The 22038-nt window shown below is 35.3% G+C and overlaps 1 protein-coding gene across 2 annotated transcripts in view; it reads right to left on the minus strand.

Moving 5' to 3' along the window:
* Nucleotides 1-22038, minus strand: part of LOC129953818 (CD151 antigen-like) — a 138983-nt gene that overhangs the window by 6756 nt on the left and 110189 nt on the right. For both annotated transcript variants that reach the window (XM_056067302.1, XM_056067301.1), the window contains exon 4: nt 19306-19497. In XM_056067302.1, coding sequence (XP_055923277.1) covers nt 19306-19497 — 192 coding nt within the window. The remainder of the gene's footprint in view (nt 1-19305; nt 19498-22038) is intronic.

Here is a 22038-nt window from a genome sequence, read left to right on the forward strand (position 1 = left end):
TTCAAATTCTCACGCAATTAAAAGAGCAACAATAAATTAAGTAAATTGGGAATTGTAAATACCCGACCAATTAATACGTTGTAATCGTTAATTTGTTGACAGTCGTGTAAGTTTGGTAAAATTATTGCTCCTATTTGAATTGATAGAAATCACATAATTATAAATAGCGAATATTCATGGATATAATGAAAGCTAAGCCAGATCGTTTTTATTCATTCAACTCCAGATTATAATAAAGCCATAACTTCACATAATTATCCCCACTTTTTTAAATATTAAAGTTTTAATCAACCTTAAACCGATTGTGTCATTAAACCAGATTATAATTCAAAAAGAAAAAAAAACATTCCTTAACCACTCCAAATTTTACTTAGAAATTAATGAATAAGCATTATGCATATACAAAACCAAAACCACTGATCTTATAATTAATTAAGTTATAAGCTATCCAAAACTAATGAAGAGTTTTTTAAAAAGTGTATAGTATGTATTATTTATTAAACAAAATTCCATTCAAGATTCTGTCAGAAAAGAAAAGCAAATTCAACAAAAAGCTGACCAATCGATTCTGTCAAACTGGTTTCAACTTTTACACTTTGACAAAAATCACCTATTTAGATTTTTATTCATTAGAATCAATCATGACACACATTCATTATTGAATCATTTATCAATAATTAATGGCTGACTGACAACGCCGTAAGGACGAACGACAACGTCGACGACGACTTAGACAAATAATACAACGCCATTCATTCAGAACAAAGCCGCCCAATTACACAACATTATACCGCCATCCCATTTGACAGCCGAGCCGGTCAAGAGTTGAATTAACATAAACAAACATTTTTTCGAAGTCGCATAATAATGACTACACATATTTTCCTAGCTTAAACTTGACTTGACTTTGAACGCGATCATTGAATGAGCTGAGCATAAGACATACTTATGTACACTTTCCAACCATGACTTCCATCAAGCGTTTACACGTGAACATTAGGCTTGGGTGGCACCTTTTCAAACAACCGTATCACGACCAACAGTCGAACACTTGACATTTTTGTGATAGCTCATGTCATGCGTTTCAAATTACCTACACCTGATGACCAATTATTAACACCTGAACAGGTCATTCAAATGCAATAGGTACGAGTATGTACCTGCTAGCGTTCGTTACCTTACATCAGCTTACATCATGATTGATGGTCCACAGAGGCAGACAGTTAGAGAGTTCCTTTAATTTTATTATACTCAGTGCTGTCGCTCAAGGTTTTATGAAGTAAGTAAATTAATTAATTCGACGAGCTTACTTAAGGTGCTAACAAATTAATATAAGACTCTCGGTGTTGCTGGACATTAGACGGAGACACAACACATTATATTTACGCATTGCCAGCACGCTCGATGTGGTTTGACATTATAATATTATGTAAGACATGCCAGCATAAGCTTGCTAATATTATTATTAGATAGGTGTGCTCAGGGAGGAAATGTTTTTGTTTCCATATAAGTCGCTGACTTTCAAGTTCAAGAGTATATAATTCTGAATGATATCAAATGAACAAAAACACAAAATATAATAAAAACTTTTTTTACGGTAAGTAATATCGTGTTAGCACGCAACACACACTGTGCGGCGTTGGTTGGCATATTTTTGAAGTTTGCGCTTCTACGAGTATATATCTCAAAGTGTCATATTTAAAGGTTTGCCTATGTGTCATGTTGGTTTCGCATTAAGATGCTTTTAGGATAATTAAATTCAAATAGTGAGCTATGACAGAATATTATGGTGCTCATATCTTGATGACACACTTTAGCGCCAATAATGAAGCAAATAAAAAACACGAAAAACGAATATATGGATGATAGGATGGCGTTAGGTGAATGACAATCAAGATATAAGCATTCAATTTAGTTCGTTTAGCATAACAAGTATTGTTAGCAAAATTGACTTTGAAGTTTTGAACTTTCAAATTTTTAACAAGAAATATCATTTTTGTAGATATGTGAATGTATATACCATGAATAAATACATTTTTGATTGCATGTAAAATAGTTTATTGAATGTTTTAAAACATACTAGTGAATATGCCAAAATCTAGAAATATAGAATTGAAATTGCTTTTAATAATAGGTGGCGCTTATTTAGATTTATTTAAGAAATGAACATTTAAGAGTATACAAAGAAAATAAAATATATGAGGGAAATGGCAATACTGTGTCCAGTCATAGCCAATTTCACACAAATAATTTAGCCAGATTATGTTTCTAAGATTTCTGAGAACTTTTTTAGACCGGATGACAGAGCAGGAGAATGAAATATTAACACAATTCTATATTTATTCATCAAATTAACTTGCATTTCTTTTCATCCTTTTTAAATTGTGTGATAGAGTATTTCTTCGAAGTCGAATAATAAAAGTTTTTACCTGAGATTTCTGATAGCAAAAGTGAAAAACTTGTATGAGAATTTTTTTGTATACTTCCAAGAAAAGGAAATCTTTAAGAACTTTTAAATATAAACTGGCCAATTGGCACAAATTGCGAAAGATCAAAAGTTGTGAAAATTTCATATCAATATCATACAAGCTATTAACTGAAAATATTGAATTTGAATGGGGTTTTCTATGGGTAAAATAAATCAATTTATTCTTGATCTAGATATGTCAGACACATAAATGTCCCCTGTTATTGCATTCCAGGGGTATAACAAATTGATTTTTTATTGATTTAAGATCTAGATTTTTTATGAAAATTTACTATTATTTGCCCAAATACTAATAAAAGTTTGAAAATATGTTTAGCTTTGAATTTGACAGCTCTACCACACTCATCAACACGTTCACGAAGTTATCCTGTTCCATGAATCCTGTACGAAAAAAAAAAAATTTGAAGGAAATTTAAATTGACCAAATACCAGCTTTGATGTTTAAATGGTAGACATGTGCATTCAAGAGGACACAAGCGTCCACAGGTTTTTTCTTAAAACCAACCTCTGTCTATCAACTCCTACTCTCACCTCCACGTGGTGAACATCGGGTGCCTAGTACATCAACTGGAGATTGGGTTCCAACCCCAGTGGAAAGTTGTTGGGGGCAGCAAACGAGAGAGGTGGGGAGAGGTGTTTCCACAAAGGCACCTCTCCTTACCCAGACGACAGCGGAGGAATTCCCGAGATGGAATCAACGTTGGCGTCTACAGTTCCAGTAAGGTTGAACTACTTAGTGAATACCTTATAGGGCTTCTTCGACTTATTCGGAGCCCAGGCCTGTAAGGAGCGGTTTTATCCGGCTCCACATCCTTGGAGTTATATTTAGGATCTGGCCCTCCAGGTTGGAGGTTGTGCGTCGGGGTGACTTCCTGGCCACGTAAAAGCTTTCATAGTTGCGAGGCACCAACAAGCCTCGGATACGGACGGATTTACTGTTGACAACCAACGCAAACGAATAAAGGACAACGAACTTCGGATATGCACGTGGAATGTTAGGTCCCTTAACAGACCACGTGCAGCCGAAGAATTAGCGGAGGCTCTAGAACGATATAAAGCAGATATCACCGCCATCCAGGAAATACGATGGGATGGGCCGGGCAAAAAGAGAATGAAAAACTGCGATATCTACTATGGTGCTACCACGAAAACCAACAGCACTTATTTGGATGCGGATTCGTCATCGGAGCCAGATTTAGGCAAGAAGTCTTGAGCTATAGGTGCATCAATGAGCGCCTCATGACCATACGCATCAAGGCTAAATTCGGCAACATTAACCTGATATGCGCGCACGCCCCCACAGAAGAGAAAGACGACAACACCAAAGATATGTTCTTCGAGCTCTTAGACAAAACATATGAGCAGTGCCCTAGCTACGATATTAAAATAGTCCTGGGCGATTTTAATGCCAAGCTAGGAAGGGAAGACATCTTTGGTGGAATAATCGGGAAGAACAGCCTGCACGACAACACTTCCGACTCATAGATTTTGCTGCGATGCGAAACGTCATGGTAGCCAGTACGCGTTTTCCACACCTCAACATCCACAAAGGAACTTGGACTTCTCCAGATCAATCTACCGTCAACCAGATTGACCATATTGCGATCGACGCCAGACACGCTTCCAGCATTATGGATGTACGAACTTTCTGAGGAGCTAACATCGACTCGGACCACTACCTCGTTGTAGCCAAGGTAGCACTTCGGATTTCCAGACCCAAGGCAAAACAGGGAGGTGCTGGGAGAATATACAACGTCGAACGGATACAATCGCCAGAGATCGCCAAATCCTTTTCCGACCGAGTTACAAGTAACCTCTCTCGAAGTTCTCTGCCGCCAACACAATGTATCGAAAACCAGTGGCAAAATTGCCAAGATACAATCAGAGAAGCCGCCTCTGATGTCCTGGATTTCAAACAGCCACCAACAAGGAACCCCTGGTTTGATGAGGAATGTCGGCAGGCAAATGCAGCCAAACAACGCCGCAAAGCGGCGCTGCATAAAAGGACGAGAGCTGCTCATGAGCTCTATGAGCAGAAGAGGCGAGAGGAACGCCGACTTCTCAGAAAGAAAAAGAGAGGGCATGAGAAGCGTGCGGTCGAAGATGTTGAGAGGTATAAAAGGAGGAATGAGGTTCGAAAGTTTTATGAACAGGTGAAACGAAATTCACAGGTACATAAACCTAGAACCGAAGGCTGCAAAGACGAAAGTGGAAACATCATAGTGGAACCGCAGTCAATGCTGAGGATATGGAAGGATCACTTCTGCAGACTGTATAAAAGCGACGAATAACTGAATTCCGCTGTCAGGCAGGATGACCCATTCGATATAGACGACGAAAGCCAACAATCCCGTCCTCCCAACTTAGACGAAGTAAAGATTGCCATATCTAAGTTGAAGTCTAATAAAGCCGCTGGAGCAGATGGCTTGAATGCCGAGCTCTTTAAAGCAGCCGGGGATGAGCTGGTTAGGGGCATGCACCAACTTATCTGTAAGATATGGTCGGAAGAAAACATGCCCGATGAATGGAACCTCAGTATTGTTTGCTCGATCCTGAAAAAAGGACACCCTCTAAACTGTACCAACTATAGAGGAATAAGTCTACTTAACATCGCCTATAAAATCTTCTCTGCCGTAATATGTGAACGTCTAAAGCCCATCGTCAACAGCCTGATAGGTCCTTATCAGTGTGGTTTTAGACCAGGAAAGTCCACAGTTGATCAAATATTCACATTACGGCAGATCCTGGAAAAAACTCAAGAACACCAAATCGACACCCACCATCTTTTCATCGATTTCACAGGGACGAGCTGTATAGAGCCATGTCTAACTCGTCCGTTAGTGCAGGATGACCATGGAGAATTCACGCTGCTCCATAAAGGTTGGAAACAACTTAACAGAACCTTTTGATGTCAAAAAAGCCTTTAGACAAGGTGATGCGCTGTCATGCGATTTTTTTAACATCGTGCTTGAAAGAATAGTGCAGAGCTCACACGTCAACACTAGAGGCACTATTTTTCAAAAGTCTGTCCAATTACTGGCATATGCTGATGACATTGACATAATCGGAGGAACTCAGCATGATGTCAATGGAGCTTTTATGAGTTTGAGGTAGAGAATAATGGGTTTAACGGTTAATGAGGGCAAAACAAAGTACACGCTGTCGTCAAGAAAGGACATACAATACCGACGTCTGGGTCAAAACGTCACCATCGACAGACGTAACTTTGAGGTAGTCAAGGACTTCGCCTACCTAGGCTCCGCTGTAAACGCAGAAAACAACACCAGCGCTGAGATCAAACGCAGAATAACTCTTGCTAACCGCTGTTTCTTTGTGCTAAGAAAGAAATTGAGTGGTAAAGTCCTCTCTCAAAGGACCAAAGTGTTGCTATTAAAGACCCTTATCATCCCTGTCCTGCTATACGGCGCAGAAGCATGGACCATTACAAAAGCGGATGAAAGCACCTTGGGTCGCTTCGAGAGAAAAGTTCTTCGTGTGATCTACGGTCCCGTATGCATCGAAGGGGAGTGGAGGAGAAGATGGAACGACGAACTGTACGGGCTGTACAGCGACGTAGACTTAGCCAGAAGAGTAAAAGTCCAACGACTAAGATGGCTGGGTCACGTAGAGCGCATGGATACCAATGCTCCGGCCCGGAAACTCTTCGAATCCGCATCCACAGGACAGCGCAGTAGAGGAAGACCGCGGATCAGGTGGCGCGCACAAGTGGAAGGTGACCTCACCCAACTTGGAGCGCGAAACTGGAGACATCTAGCTAGGGACCGAGCTAGATGGAGAAGTTTGTTGGGTGAGGCCCTAGTTCACACAGGACTGTAGCGCCAACTTAAGTAAGTAAATACCAGCTTTTAATTTATTGAAACAAAATTCTGTAAGAAATTGAACAGTTTTTGAAAGGCTTAGAGTGCCATTTAAGAAAATAGTAGTAAATTTCGTCAAGAGTGTCACTTTAACGAGAATTAACAAAACCATAATTCGTTTATTTTGCGGTAAGATTATTTTGTGATTAGAAATTGATTATTTTAGTTTTCGAAATCTTTTTTTTAATATTTACTATCAAATTTGATAGCATTACCCGCGTTTTGTTGGAAAGTCTATCAATAGTAAAGTAGGATTTTACACCAATAACAAAAAAAATATCCGCAGTATGAACACTACCAATAAAAGTAAAAGAAGAATCTTACTAAGGATGGGTTTTTGACATTTATACGAGTCTCGAATGGATCTTATGTGATTTTGTTCTCAAGGTTGGTACGATTGATATTGTATTTGTATCTCGATGGCTGTGTTCGTTGAGTAGTTGTGCATTTGGAATCATGTGTTTTCCATAGGTGAATAAGTCAATCTCTTACTGTTGATATAATTTAGATTTGTTAATGAAAATGGACTAACTGGGCTTGCAAGAGAAAACAATAGAAAATATAGTTAAGTTTTGCTATGTCTCCACCGTTCTACGAAGGGTTTATCTCAGTTTAGATTAAATAAACCTTTTTGATTCCACCGCACAAGAACATTTAAAAACGATTAAGTTTGACAGCACTTTCTTAAATGCAAATGGGGCTTTGATGTTTCTTATGAAGTGCAAGCGAGATAGTTTCATTCGTGTTAAACAATGAAGAACTGAATAGTTCAGCAACTTTTTTTAATTTGATTTAAGCAAAACTATATTTTTAGTACACAAACATTTGAATAAACAAACCATAAGGCATTATCTGTAAAACCAACTCCTCCACAATGGTTTTTCTTCACAAATTTAAATTTTGGCTCGACACCAAAGCCCGACCGGAATCGAATCGAATAAAAAGAATTGAGGTGAACTACAAGCTCACTTCAACACCACATTTTAATGGAGTCTACTAACAAACTCCCTTCTTGAAGTTTATATTTCTTGTCAAAGCTGAATTGTTAAATGAACCACTCTTAAAGAATCTCAATTCCCAGATGTTTTCTTACCATTTTGTCCATTTTATTAGTTTTAGCTAGTTTCTTGGCTACAGTTAATTTCAACTTTTGATTTTCACAAAACTTTCTTGTATTTGTGTTTTTATTTTATTATTATTCTGATAGGTCTTCTTTCAGTTGTACTAATTTTTAAATACAAAATTGTGGCTACTGCCAATGGGGTTCCTTGGGAATTTTCTACTTTACTATTTAAGGAATGCCAAAAAACCACGGGTATTATTTATCAGTCATTCATAATGGTAAATGTCACTTTTTGAATTTGACACCTCTCGTATCAAATTATTCATATTAAACTTGTTAAACATTTAACTCAAAATTGTTTCCAAAGTATCAACCAGATCGAATTTTAACGATTTTAAAAAATTGTGTGTTTTTTCAATGAAAAATTAACTGTGAATTTTCGTGTCTGCAAATTTTATATGAAACCAAAGTAATCTAAATCAATTTAATTTGTCCAATGGAACACAAGAAAAATAGGAAATTTGTATTTCGACAAGATTTAGTAAAAAATGTATTGATTCATTCTACCAATCCAATGAAAACCTTATTGCACTGGTCAGATGTAAATAATGATGCATACAAATTTAATATTTTGTGTTGCCGGCTGAGGAAATAATAGCATTTAAATGTATTACTGAACTTGTGCAATAGCCAAAAATAAAAGAGGTAAAAACATGTAAGCTGATTCTCTGTGAGATCTCACGCAATTAAATTTAAATAAAATCAATAAAAGAAAAATCAACATCGGAAAATAGGGCAATGTTTTTTCTCACTTCATTGACTCTTTATACAATTCATTAAAAATGTGAACTGATCATGTCTTTCAACGTAACTCATCAATTTTCCAGTTGATTGGATTTTATTAATAAAATAGAATCTACTTTTATGTACATAATCACTCAATTAAAATTGATTTAAAAAATCAACTAAGCAGAACAAAATATCACATCATGTTAAAGGTGTCTCTTCATAACGAATAGAAAATGGTTTGGGTGTGTAGTTTGGCACTATTAACTATTTATGAACTTAATTTTCTTTCTTTTTATATGGTTACATCTATTTGGAATTCCAATACTCATTATATTTAACTTTTCTATATACCAATCTTAAAAGTGGTGGCCAAAGGTTTAGGTCACAAATTACTCTTACGTATACAGAAATTTACCAAAACCATTCTCGTAATATAAGAAGCCACAAATAGAAAATTGATTTTTGCCTGAAACGTTGATTGATCGTGACGGCTTATATGGGAACATGGACTGAAGCAATAATTTAACTTTAAAGTCGGTGGTTTATCTGTGATGAAATACTATCCTATGTAAGTGATGCCTTTAACTACTATAAGAGGGTATGATTAGTCTTAACAATTCTTTCATCATTTCATAAAATTATTGATCTTTCTTGTATAGGGTTATTTAGCATAAGTGGATAGATTAGATTTTTGAAATAAATGCACATACATTAATGAAGAATTTTAAGAAATCTGCTAAGTCTAAACAAATTTTCTATAAAGAGAGAGGCAATGAACATAGTTTATACATTTTTGAGTATTTAATGAATCTTAGAAGCATAAATACAACAGTAATAGATTTTAATTGAAAATGATTAAGGTCCAATTCCATAAATTGTACGAAAATCTTTCTCATATTCCTATTCCTATTCCTATTGCTATTGCTATTCCTATTCCTATTCCTATTCCTATTCCTATTCCTATTCCTATTCCTATTCCTATTCCTATTCCTATTCCTATTCCTATTCCTATTCCTATTCCTATTCCTATTCCTATTCCTATTCCTATTCCTATTCCTATTCCTATTCCTATTCCTATTCCTATTCCTATTCCTATTCCTATTCCTATTCCAATTCCTATTCCTATTCCTATTCCTATTCCTATTCCTATTCCTATTCCTATTCCTATTCCTATTCCTATTCCTATTCCTATTCCTATTCCTATTCCTATTCCTATTCCTATTCCTATTCCTATTCCTATTCCTATTCCTATTCCTATTCCTATTCCTATTCCTATTCCTATTCCTATTCCTATTCCTATTCCTATTCCTATTCCTATTCCTATTCCTATTCCTATTCCTATCCCTATTCCTATTCCTATTCCTATTCCTATTCCTATTCCTATTCCTATTCCTATTCCTATTCCTATTCCTATTCCTATTCATTCTTAACATTTTATGTATTTCTAAAATCGGATTTAAAAGAAACTAAAAACTAAAATGAATGAAATAATTTTGAAGTCAACCCGTGTTTTGTTCGAAAATCTGTCAATAGTATAATAGGATTTTACACGAATAACAAAAATACTACCGATAAAAGTTAAAGTAGAATCTTACTACGGATGGGTTTTTGACCTTTATACGAGTCTCAAATGGATTTTATGTGATTTCGTTCCCAAATATTGGTACGCTTGATATTGCATTTGTATATCGATGGCTGTGTTCGTTGAATAGTTATGCAGTTCTAATCATGTGTTTTCCTAGGGGAAAAATCAATCTGTCACTGTTGATATGATTTAGTTTTGTTTTGCTATGTTTCCACCAACGGTTTATCTCAGTTTAGATTAAATAAATGTTCTTGGTGTTTCCACCGCACATGAAGATTTAAAAAGATTAAGTTTGACAGCATTTTCTAAAATTCAAATTTTGTTTACATGTTTCTTATGAAGTGCAAGTGAGATAGTTTGATTCGTTTTAAACAATGAAGAACTGAATAGTTCAGCACCAAAGAAGAATATGCTACCTACTCCATGTCCTTTTTTTATAATTTGATTAAAATAAAACTATATTTTTGTACACAAACATGCAAACAGACCATAATGCATTATCTGTAAAACCAACTCCTCCACACAGGTTTTGCTTCACAAATGTTGACTCGAATCCGATCCCCGAACGAATCAAGCTCATTTCAATTCGATTCAGGTATATAAACAGCTTGAAGCTCGCTTCAACATCCCATGTTAATGTAGTAGTCTACGAACAAACCCCCTTCTTTTTTCTAGAATCTCAATTCCAGATGTTTTCTACCATTTCTTCTTGAAAATTAAGTTTCGATTTTCACAAAACTTTCTTCTATTTGTGTTTTTTGTTTTATTGTTATTCTAACAGGTCTTCAGTTGTACCAATTTTTAAATACAAAAATCTGGCTATTGCCGATGGGTTTTCTTGGGAATTTTCTACTATACTAATTATAGAATGCCAAAAAAATACGGGTAATATCATCTTTTTCTAACATAATCGAGTCGTAAAACAATATCATCTTATTTTTATTTATTCCAACTTTGGCAAAAATTTTACCAGGTGTAAAAAACGTCAATATGAAACCGTATTTTGAATATTTTTATAGGAAGTCTGTATAAATTCAAAACATTTTACGTTCATTTTAGTTCTTATTGTTTAGATTCGTTTGAAAAACGGAAACACGTTGACTGTGTCTTTACAGACTTCAGTAAGGCCTTTGATAAATTGTGCCATAAAACATTAACTTCATTAACTAGTTGGGTTTCGTCGTACTTTTATAATAGATCATAGATCATCATACGTAGTTTTTAGGAATAAGCGGTCATCATATTTTAATACTAATCTGACGTACCACAAGGTAGCCACTTAGGACCTTTACTGTTTATTTTGTACGTTAACGACTTACCTTCTGTTATAAAACACTCATCTGTTTTAATTTACGCTGATGAAAATAAAATTTTCAAACGTGTTGACTCACTTGACGACTGTTTACTCCTACCAGATGATCTAAATAGTTTTCGCGAATGTTGTTTTATAAATAAGCTTTTACTAAACAAAGACAAATGTTAATCAATGTGTTTCACACGTAAACAAAACATTTTGACTTTCAATTATCGATTTATTCTTCTTATTTGATTAAACTCTCTATTTTCTCTGACCTTGGTATTATTCTTGACTCAAAATTAACTTTTACAAATCATTATGACTATATTATTAAAAAAGCAAGTAAGACACTCGGATTTATAAAACGGTTTTCACATGATTTTCGCGACCCTTATATTCTTAACCTTCTTTATATATCATTTGTAAGACCAATATTGGAATATGGCTGCATAATTCAGTCCCTATAAACAGAATAGAAGGAGTACAAAGAAGATTCATGCGCTTCTTCCACCGGACAATCATAGGCTAACGCTCATAAATCTTCCATCGCTTTCTAAAAACAGAGAGTACATCTGTTTTTAGAAAGCGATTATAAAATTAATCAATGGCTCAGTCATATCACCATCAATTTTGGAACAATTAAACTCTATTTATAGCCGTTCAAGTATTAGAAGACAAGTTCCTCTACGTCCTACATCAAGCAGATCGAAATATTGTAAAATCAGTCCCCTCAACCAATTGAGTTCAGTTTACAACAAGTATTACTGTTTGGTATATTTCGTAAGCGATTATTTTTAAAATATAACATTTAAAGTACATATTTTTTTTGCAAATTGCTTAAAGCATTGCAAATCTATAAATCTAAGAATAAATATAATATAAGTCTTAAGTTCTTCCGTTAGTTTGTTTAACGAATTCAATAAATAAATAAACGTTCAATTTAATTGAAGTCAAAAACGTTTTGTGCTCGTGAGATATTTTTAAGTACCAACCAAAATTTTTAAATTATTCTAGAAAGAAAATAACTGATTATTATAAGTCCCCTAGTACAATAACTTTAATTGAAAACTTGAAAATAATGGAATGAAGCAACTTATTTGAAAGTTTTTAAACCTAAGACTTTGAAAGTAGCAGAAATCGAACTCAATATTTTTGAACCACATTAATCAGCTCTACCACAAAATCTATCGTAATGGGAAACTTTTACGATTCCCGAAAAAACTATTACCGAATATGTTCAACAATTCTGCATTACAAACGGATTCCATGATACGGTTTTTCGAGATTCGTATCCAACTACGTTGGAATTCATAATAGTCCTTAATTTTCTTAAGCTTTTTAGAAAGTATTGATAAATACACATAAAAAGAAACGTAGCTAACTTCGTTTACATGTATGTAAAATATCAAAAGAATTCAAATTGTGTAAAAATATGTGTGTAATTAATAATGGCTAAGAAGAAAAGGACAAGAAATCCCAATTTTCTCTAAAAGAAAAGCGACACTCTTAGAATGTGCTTATGAAGAAAAAACAATAATTGAAAATAAAAAACAGATGGATTTACGTGGAAGGAAAAAGAAACAGCTTGGGAGAGCATAACATCAAACTTTTTCCATTCGGATTCAGCATGCTATAGGACCGTTGAAGCACTCAAAAAATTTTACCAAGGATATAAAAAAGAAATTTGGAAGGTGGCCCATAATGATGTGGATGGAATTTTAATATATTTCCTATACAGCTTTGCATTTCCTAAGGCAACTCTTGAAACTATTCTTGAAACTATTCTTGAAACAGTTGAAACATGCATCCTTCCAAAATCAGCAGCTACCAAAAAGGTGGCTTATGGGTACAATTGAATTATTTATAGAAGACGGAAAGTTTTGTTTAACGATTTGTTATAAAAGTCATGTATCAAACTTGTTATTAAGCCGTTCTAGATCGATTTGTTGAAATACATGGATAGTAATCTTTTTATTCAAACAAAATCTTTTGTAGAAGCTCAATTCATCAAAACTAAAAAAATACTCATTTCTTTCGTAACTCTGACAAAGGACACTTACTTCAATCTATTCCCTCATCATCTTTTAACAAATCAGCCATTTCAAAATAATTTTTATTATTTTATTTTAGTTTCAACAAAGAACTAGTCTTTTTGGCACTACAATTTACTGAAATGCTATCACCCAATATAATCTCCTAAGTGAGACTTAAGGTGTTATGCCCTTTTATTTCTTCCCCATAAAATAAGTTTCACTTAGGTTTATTTATGTTCTGTGAAAACTATTAAGCAGAACTCAAAACCTTATATCGAACTTAAATAGTTATGAGTCGTATAAGCAAACGGGCATAAGTGTTTTACAAAATACCAACTCTTTTTGAAAACATTTTTGACAAACACATTTTCAAACTTAGTTTTGAATATAATTTGAATTTTAACATAAAATTTTATGAGCTTAGTTTTGTTAGAAATGCACGTGACATTTTATCATTTTATCGATGTGTGACGAGAATTAACTATACAACTTATTGATTCGACTTATAAAAATGGGTAAACTTTTAAAGCATTGAAAAGGCGTTCATTTGAAATTTTGATCTACAAGGGGATGCAAACGAATTTTACCGCTTAAGATTTATAGCCTATATGGAAGCAGTTTTTATGTTTTTCAAAGCCATTTCTTTGTAATGGCAAAGAATATCAGATTAACTTTTTGATATTTCGGAAACAATTTGAATCTATTGAGGATACTTCCTTTAACGTTTTATCAATTTCTCTTACTTAATTTTATTTGTTAAGAAAAGATTGATAAAACACCAACATGATAAAACTCCACAATCATGAAACGTCAAAATGAGTTACAACTTTTGCGCCACCTTGTATGTTTTCTTTTTAATCCTAAATCTGATTTGCATGATTCAGTACTAAATAAACATGATGAGTAAATAGTATTCGATTGTTTTTTATTGTTCACAAGCACAAATAGAATTAGTTGATTCTTCATTTGCATAAATCATGTACATAAACAAATCTAATCAATTCGCACAAATTGGATCAACAAATAAGGAAATACAAAGACCAAATGAAGGTATTGATTTTGCTAATAATATTACAGAGTCTGAGTACTTAAGCCTTTTCTCTTCTCTTACATTAGAATTCCTATCACAAAACCATTGAAATATATCGTGACAAAATTATATTGTGTGTGAATTATTCCAATAAATAAGCTCCTCTCTTTGCATTGGAATTTTGTATTATCACTAATTGAACAATTTTAACAATTTTATTTTAAGACTTCCGCATTCTTGTATCTTTAACAACTACCTATGTTTATACTAAACATCCACTTATAGATACTTAATAATAATTCAATCATATTTTGTAGGCATTCTCCTTATTGCAATAGGTAATAGGTTTTAAAGTAAAAGCCCCAAAGTATATTGTACCAACATATGAGGGAGTCTATTATTATGATTTAACATACCAAAAATCGGAAGAAAAATCCATGAACGTAAAATATGGAAGTAAAGTCACGACCAAGGCCAAGACACACTTGTATTATTATTTTCCGTATATGCGGCTTCTAATTTTGCTAAACATTGTGAATACAAGAGCCTTATAGAGTATACCTATAATCTATGACCTTAACCCTAAGACACGTATTTAACATAGAGGATGGCAAGTCAGGTAATAACAAAAAGTGAAAACATGTGTGTAGAATTTTAAATAAAACTACCTTTATTGTGCCACAAAACAAAACAATGGAGGAAATTCAAAATGTTACACTTAAAACGTGATGATGAGTTTAATTTTTTTTTTTTAAAGAGACACCTCCGTGGGACACTTCGGGGTACAGATGAACAAATCTTAAGCCTTTTGTGTGTACCTAGGGTGTGATCGTGTTTTATGACTATTATGAAAGTGTAAAAAAAAAATGGGTGAAACAAATTATAATGAAATGAATTAACATTAAAATTCTCCATTCAAAAAGACAGACTGAAGACGAGTTGTCAACAAAAAAAACTGTCTCCGTAAAAACGTGTTGAACATAATTTGGAAGGTACTTTGTAAGACCTTTTTTTAAAGAGAGTATTCACATCCTTTGTCTCATATTACCTTAATCGGTTGACAATAAAAGAAGAGATGTGAAGCGCAAAACTTATTTACACAAACCTATTTACACAATTTTTAAATAATAAGGTTCCTAATTATCATATACTTATAAACAATTTAATAGGAACCAATAAGGGCCTCATTTTAGTTTTATCTGAAGACCATGACTTCTAAAATACTGAAACCAATTTGTTGGCAAAGTTAGGATTAATATAAGCCCCAGAATAGATACTCAAACCAACATCAACTTAATTTTTCATGCAAGTAGAAGGTCCTATCAATTTGGACTCGAGTAACTACCTGTTACGACTCGGTTTTATAAATACTACTAAGCTAAAGTTCCGTGAAATACTAGCATGGTATTTTTTTAGAACTCATCCTTTCTGCTATCGAAAATAATGTATATTTGGGACGGTGTTGAATAAAAAATATTTAAATATAATCACAGTTTCATACTTTTACAATGTATTGGAATACTACATAAAAGATATCGTTCCTCTTAAAATAACCAAATAGTCCAGCTTTTGGCCAATGATTTGTGTATCTTTATATACATAAGTTGGCTGAAATTGCAAGGCAAAGTTTCCTGACTCTTCAGGATAGGTTACAGAGATTAACTCTTCGTAACTGAACTCCATCCCGCTATTGAAACCGAAAGTACGCCTCGGATAATTAATGATAACTCGTTGATGACATTTGGCTATTTTACCTGGACAAAGATTGGTTTGTGGAATGTGAAGACGCTTCTGAAAGCATGAAGTGAAGGTTTGCATAATGCTAGATTCCTCCAATTAGAGAGAGAATTTATGCGGTACTGGGTAGATATCTTAGAGTTAAGCGGAGTGCGATGGTTGGGATTGGAAGCCTTATTTCGTAGGAGCCCCTTGGGGAAAGGCTTATCAAAGCTAGGTTTCAGAATAGAGTACGTCCCGTTACCATTATACAGTTTTACGCCCCGAACCGAGCTCGAATCTGATGAAGAGAAAGAATGTTTTTATAGCAACTAGGATCCGCCGGCAGAGATATTATTTTGGTTATAGGAGACCTCAATGCTAAGGTTGGCAGTAACAACAACGGGCTAAGGCATGTGATAGGTGTTCATGGTGTCGGCAATTGCAATGATAATGGTGAGAGGTTCTTTTTATTTCTGCAACACCAATGGCCTTGTGATTGGTGGCTCTATGTTCGAGCACAAACTGTGCCATAAAATTAACTGGGTGTCGACGGACAGGCAATCGTCTTCCAACCAAATTGACCACTATTCTATTAGTCGGCACTTTAGAAGCAGTTTATTGGAAGTCCGAAACAGAAGAGGCGCCAACATGGGACTTGCCCGTGACCACCACTCAATGATAGCTACCTTAATATTGCGTACAGCTACAGTTAGAAGATCAAACGGAATAACACGAGCCCCCAAATTCAACATCGCCCGACTAAAGGATCCCACATCCCGTCAACGATTCAGGAGCCACCTGTCTCACGAAATGAGAACAATCAGCAGCGCAGAACATGACGACATCGAATATCGTTAAGATCCTGTGAAAATGTTTTAATTTCAAGTGCTGACAGAAAAGTCGGTCGGAAAGAAAGAAGCAACAACACTTAGCTTTCAGAAGAATCTTGTGCAACGATCACCGAACGCAAGCAGTTAAAATCTCGAATAACTGCTGCACAAGGGGAACAATGAAATAAGTGGGAGTCCTCGTATCACATGAAAAAGAGAGAGATTCACCGCAGTGTGTGCCGTGACAAGCGTAAGTACATCAACGCATTGGCGCAAGAAGCAGCAGATGCTGCAAACAGGTGTGACAGCAGGACTACTTAGAGAATAACCTAAGAGCTGACCGGCGCGGCGCACACAGCTCAAAGCAAAACCTGGTGAAAAAAGTAGATGATACTGTGATAATTTCGGTGGATGATTAAGTCAGAAGGTGGAAAGAACACTTTTCCTCGGTTTTTGCAAACAACGTGCAGCTGATGACTTCTTGCATTCTACCTGTCGTTGCCAAAATAGTAGCAAAAGTCATATTGGAACGCATCAGAGGACATCTTGCGGCCACACTCGATGCCGAAGAAGCAGGATTCCGAGCTGGATCCTCCTGTATTGATCATATCAACACCTTGCGGAACATTATTGAGCAGTGCGTTTACTATCGATTACCACTATACCTGCTATTCATCGACGTCGGGAAGCCCAGTTTCTGCACGATGATAAGTTGCCAGATGATTTCGAAATACGTAGCGGAGTCAGACAGGGCTGTATTCTGTCGACAATATTGTTTTTGCTGGTAATAAGCGATGTACTGCACGCAGGTTTGTCAGGTGGAGGAGGGATCCAATGAACTTTGACATCCTATTTAAAGCACTTGGATTAAGCGGACGATGTTTGCTTATTCTCTCATGAGATCATAAATCTACATCAAGTGACAACAAGTGTGGAGAGAGAAGCAGAAGTCGTGGGGCTGTAAATTAATTCCAGCAAAACAAAAGTGATCAGCCTCGGAACCCGACCATTCTCTCAAATAAATAAGTGTAAGGCTTTCAAAGCCTTGGAAATATCGTCTTTATAGAAGGCGGAACCGAACAAGACGTCATCTGCCACATCGACAAAGCAAAAGCGGCGTTCGGTATGCTGTCGAAAATTTGGAGGAATAACTCTTCTTCGCACAAATGTCGAATCTGTACTTCATCACGGGTGCAGCACCTGGAAGGTTACTAAAGCCATAACAAGAAAGCTACAAAAAATCGTGAATAGATGTCTTCGCAGCATCCTAAGGATTTTCTGGCCAAACCGAATATCTAATGAGATCCTTCAAAAAAGGACAGGTCAGGAACCTACAGACTCTATTATACGAAGGCGTAAGTGGCAATGGATTGGACATACGCTTCGAAAAGGTACCGACTACATTACAAGCCAAGCAATGCAGTGGAATACGGTCACACAAGAAGGAAGAATCACATGTGACAGTCGACGAGAAATCAGTGTCACTAGGCAAAAGTTTATACACGGATTTTGAACAGGGACGCTACAAAAGTAGAGCAACAGGGACAGCAAACGATGCCATATTTCTTGCCGCTCTTTTGACATTTCGCTTCAGTAAGGTTTGCCATTTCATGATGGAAAGATATACGAGCCAACAAAGAGTCAAAATTATTAAAATTTACTACGGAGTCAGTGGTCTCAATGTTACATTTTATGATCATAATAATCGTCCTCGCAGTATTTGAATCCACAGGCACAGTACAAAATATTTCCGTGGCAGTGAGACAAAGAAGTGCCCGTAGTAGCGAGGAAATTGCTGCCGCTGAAACTTCAGTTGTAGAAAGCCCAAATGTGTCTCGCACACGTTGGTCGTTCTCAAGCGTAGGGCATATTTACGACGTCGTTGTGGCGAATTTGGCGAAAAGATCCTGGCCTACATGCTTACAAAATTAAACTGACGCAAGAACTGAAACCACTTGATCACCAGAAGTGTTGTATGTTCGTGAATTGGGCTAGGCAACAACTTGAAAATGATTCCGATTATCATCGGAAAGTTATACTCAGCGATGAGGCTAATTTTCGAATCCGGTATAGATCGCTTTTATGGTTTTGAGAAGATCTTGATGTTATTTTTATATCTAATCTCGATTTGATAGTGCATATTAACTTTATCGGTAGTTAACATTTTAGTCCAACCCTATTTTTAGTACGCATCCTTTGGACTCCTTTTTATGAGATCTACAAGAACAGGATTGAATCTGCTCAACGTAACTTCATTTGGTTAGCCTTTAGAGGGAACATCGGATAAAGCTTCCTTAAATGCAGCCTCTATTTCAAAGGAGGGTAACGTTAATAATAATATTGTCTTCATTCATCAACTTTTAACTGGTGTAATTAAAAATGAGTGTACAAAAAAAACTGTGATTTTGAAATTAGATTAGGTATTAGTGATATGAAGAAATGTGGGGAAACTAGATTTTGTCAGGACTTAATATCAGCCAGAGTAACTAACTTTGCTATAGACTGAGTACAAAGACGGCTAAAGACTAATGTAAGGAAATTGAAAAATTATCCCTCAATATTTTAAAATTAAGACATAAAATAAAACACTTACAAACAAAATAATGACTTTCTGTTCATAAAATATTCCAAAGCATCCAAGAAAACCACCAATTATCGCCAATGCTCCAGCAACTGCCAATCCATAAGTTCCAACTTGATATGCTATCGACACTAATAATGGAGCATAGTGTAATTTCCAAAATATCGTCCACATAGCAACTCCATATACCACAACTCCTGACATCTGGAAATTAAAACAAAAAAACAAAGATTTAAAAACCTTTAAAAAACTATAAATTTAAATTTAATTGCTGTAGTTCAACTCCCACAACTCTGCGAATGTAAAATAATATCTTCAAAAGCGACTCAAATCATTTATCTAGCAAATCCATTAAACTGACCTCCCCATAGTTAATTACATAGAAGATAAATGACCTCTTGATATCTTAAGTTTCAAAACAAAACAACAAAAAGAAAATTTAATGAATAGCGATTTGTTGCGCAAAACTATTTCAAACCGCACACATCGCATCGTAAAAGCTGCATTCACAAGCGAGTGACAGATATTTTTACATTCAGTTCAGACAACGCACGTTATATGCACGCTGCGTGCGCCGCCGCGCAGACTGTAGCGCTGCTGGTAAACAATTTTAACTCAATTAGTCAAGACTCATCGCTTAACAATCACCGCTGTATACAGTGGGTCAGTTGAAGTGACTTTTTTCAAACATTTGTTAAATCACAAAAAAAGTTGAGTGTCACAAATGTAACATACAAATAATGTGCACCTACTACACAAAAATGTGAAACGATCAATTGAACCGTAAAATTATTCAAAGTTTGTTATTCTTCTTTGATTCTTGAGAAAACAAATTTTGAAGAAAATACAAATTAGATGTCGCACTTGCAAAGTGAGGTTTTTGTGTCAAACTTGCAACTTAACTGAATTTGATTCAATAACGTCACAAAACTAATTTTTACGTTATAATAAAATATCTCATTTTAAATAGGTAAGCCAAGTTCTTTCTCTTTGTTGAAATGGCTGTTATTTATTGTTGTGGCATCCGTAACAGTTTTTAATTTTAAATGAAATTAAATTTACATAAGAATGTTTAATGTTAAAATGTGTACTTTTCTAAGTTGAAAAAATTGTCACAAAACCTTAATTCTTTAAATAAAGAGAGTTTCCAATAAATATTTTTTAAATACTGTTAAAAAGGAACTAATAATAAATTCCTTAATTTAATTGTCTCACATTTAAATAAAATATGAAATTTGAAAATTCAAAAAATTCAAAGGTCACACACTTAACGCAAATGAAATATTTTTTTAATTTACTAGAAAATTGTTCTAAAATCCGATGAGCTTAGAAGTTTTTGAACACCAAAATCAAATGTGGTTTTTGACATACGATTTTTTCCTTATTTCATCTGTGCTGTCCCACTGTGCATTAAGCTTAAGCTAGACTGGGCGAGGCATCTTATTCGTTTGAAGTCTCCACCCACCCCCCTTTAACTGCCTTCGTATTTTAATAGCCGTAGTAGTTATTCAGTTAATGTCCGTCACCCATTTATCACCCATCATCAATCACTTATGTCACAAAAGCAGATTTGTTTTTCGTTTCGTCGAAATGCTTCTCCATCAATGAGCCACAAAACATACAAAAAGCTTCTTTTTATCGTCGCCACCGCACCGGCCGCTTGCCACTGCTCCTCAACAATATCGCCTCTTGGGAAGCAGGCAATAAAATGCAAATTGTAAACAATTATTGTTAGCATGGACCGTGCAACACGTTCCACAAATTGACATTTCTATGGGCAGTCACAGTGTGGTGCGCTTGTGCACCAATAGATGGAGATAGTCTCCTTTTCCTATACCACTAGGTATATATTGTGTGTCCATGATGTTCATGTTCACCTTGGCGTAGCACAAACGGTACCGTGATTTAGGTTTGTCCGACGACAGCAACAACAGCAGCAGGAATTGCCAACTCTACCACTGGGGAACTGGGCAGCTGTGCGCTATGTCATTAACAATATGCCAGATCAATAGAAGTTTCAATGAATCGAAGTCAGATAGTTTCGAATACAGTCGTAAAAGAATTCCAACGAGTCAATTGAAAATACAAACTGACGTTTAAATGACAGCATCAAGTCCCAACAACCAACAACGACGACGATGATGATGATGATGACGACAAAACGCACGCCACAACCACGGCACGGATGCAATGGCAGCGCGGCGGGACAAGAATTAATTTGATGTCAGTGGTCGCGTGAGTTTAAGACATAAATCTGTTCAACTTTCACCTTGTGGGATGGAACCTGATCGCATGTTTCATACTTAATAGCAACATCACCCACAATAAACACGAATTTTTAGGCCACGAAATCAATTAAAACGGAACACTGCACTGCGCGAGATCACTGAGGGTTCAACTTTTTGTATTATTATTTTTAACTTTAATAGAATTTTCTTGACGAAGCCATTTGGAGCGCCATCAAATTTAATGTTTGATTATTTTGTTGTCAGAATTCAACGTGTCGTTCATGATTAAAAAGTTCCCCGTAGGCATTTTTATCGATACCCACAGTTTTATGATGATCAAAACTAGGAGAAATGGGGATTTTCGACTTGTTTCATCATTATACCGATAATTGAAAGTTAAATGTGTTCTAATCGAAGATGCGTTGTTGAAGAAGATATTTTAAAAGATCTGACAATAAAAAAAAAGAACAAGTTTCTAAAGAATTAGGAAAATGCATTATTCATAATCTGATCTAGT

This window comes from Eupeodes corollae, chromosome 1 (genome assembly GCF_945859685.1).
Source record: "Eupeodes corollae chromosome 1, idEupCoro1.1, whole genome shotgun sequence".
Lineage (NCBI taxonomy): Eukaryota > Metazoa > Arthropoda > Insecta > Diptera > Syrphidae > Eupeodes > Eupeodes corollae.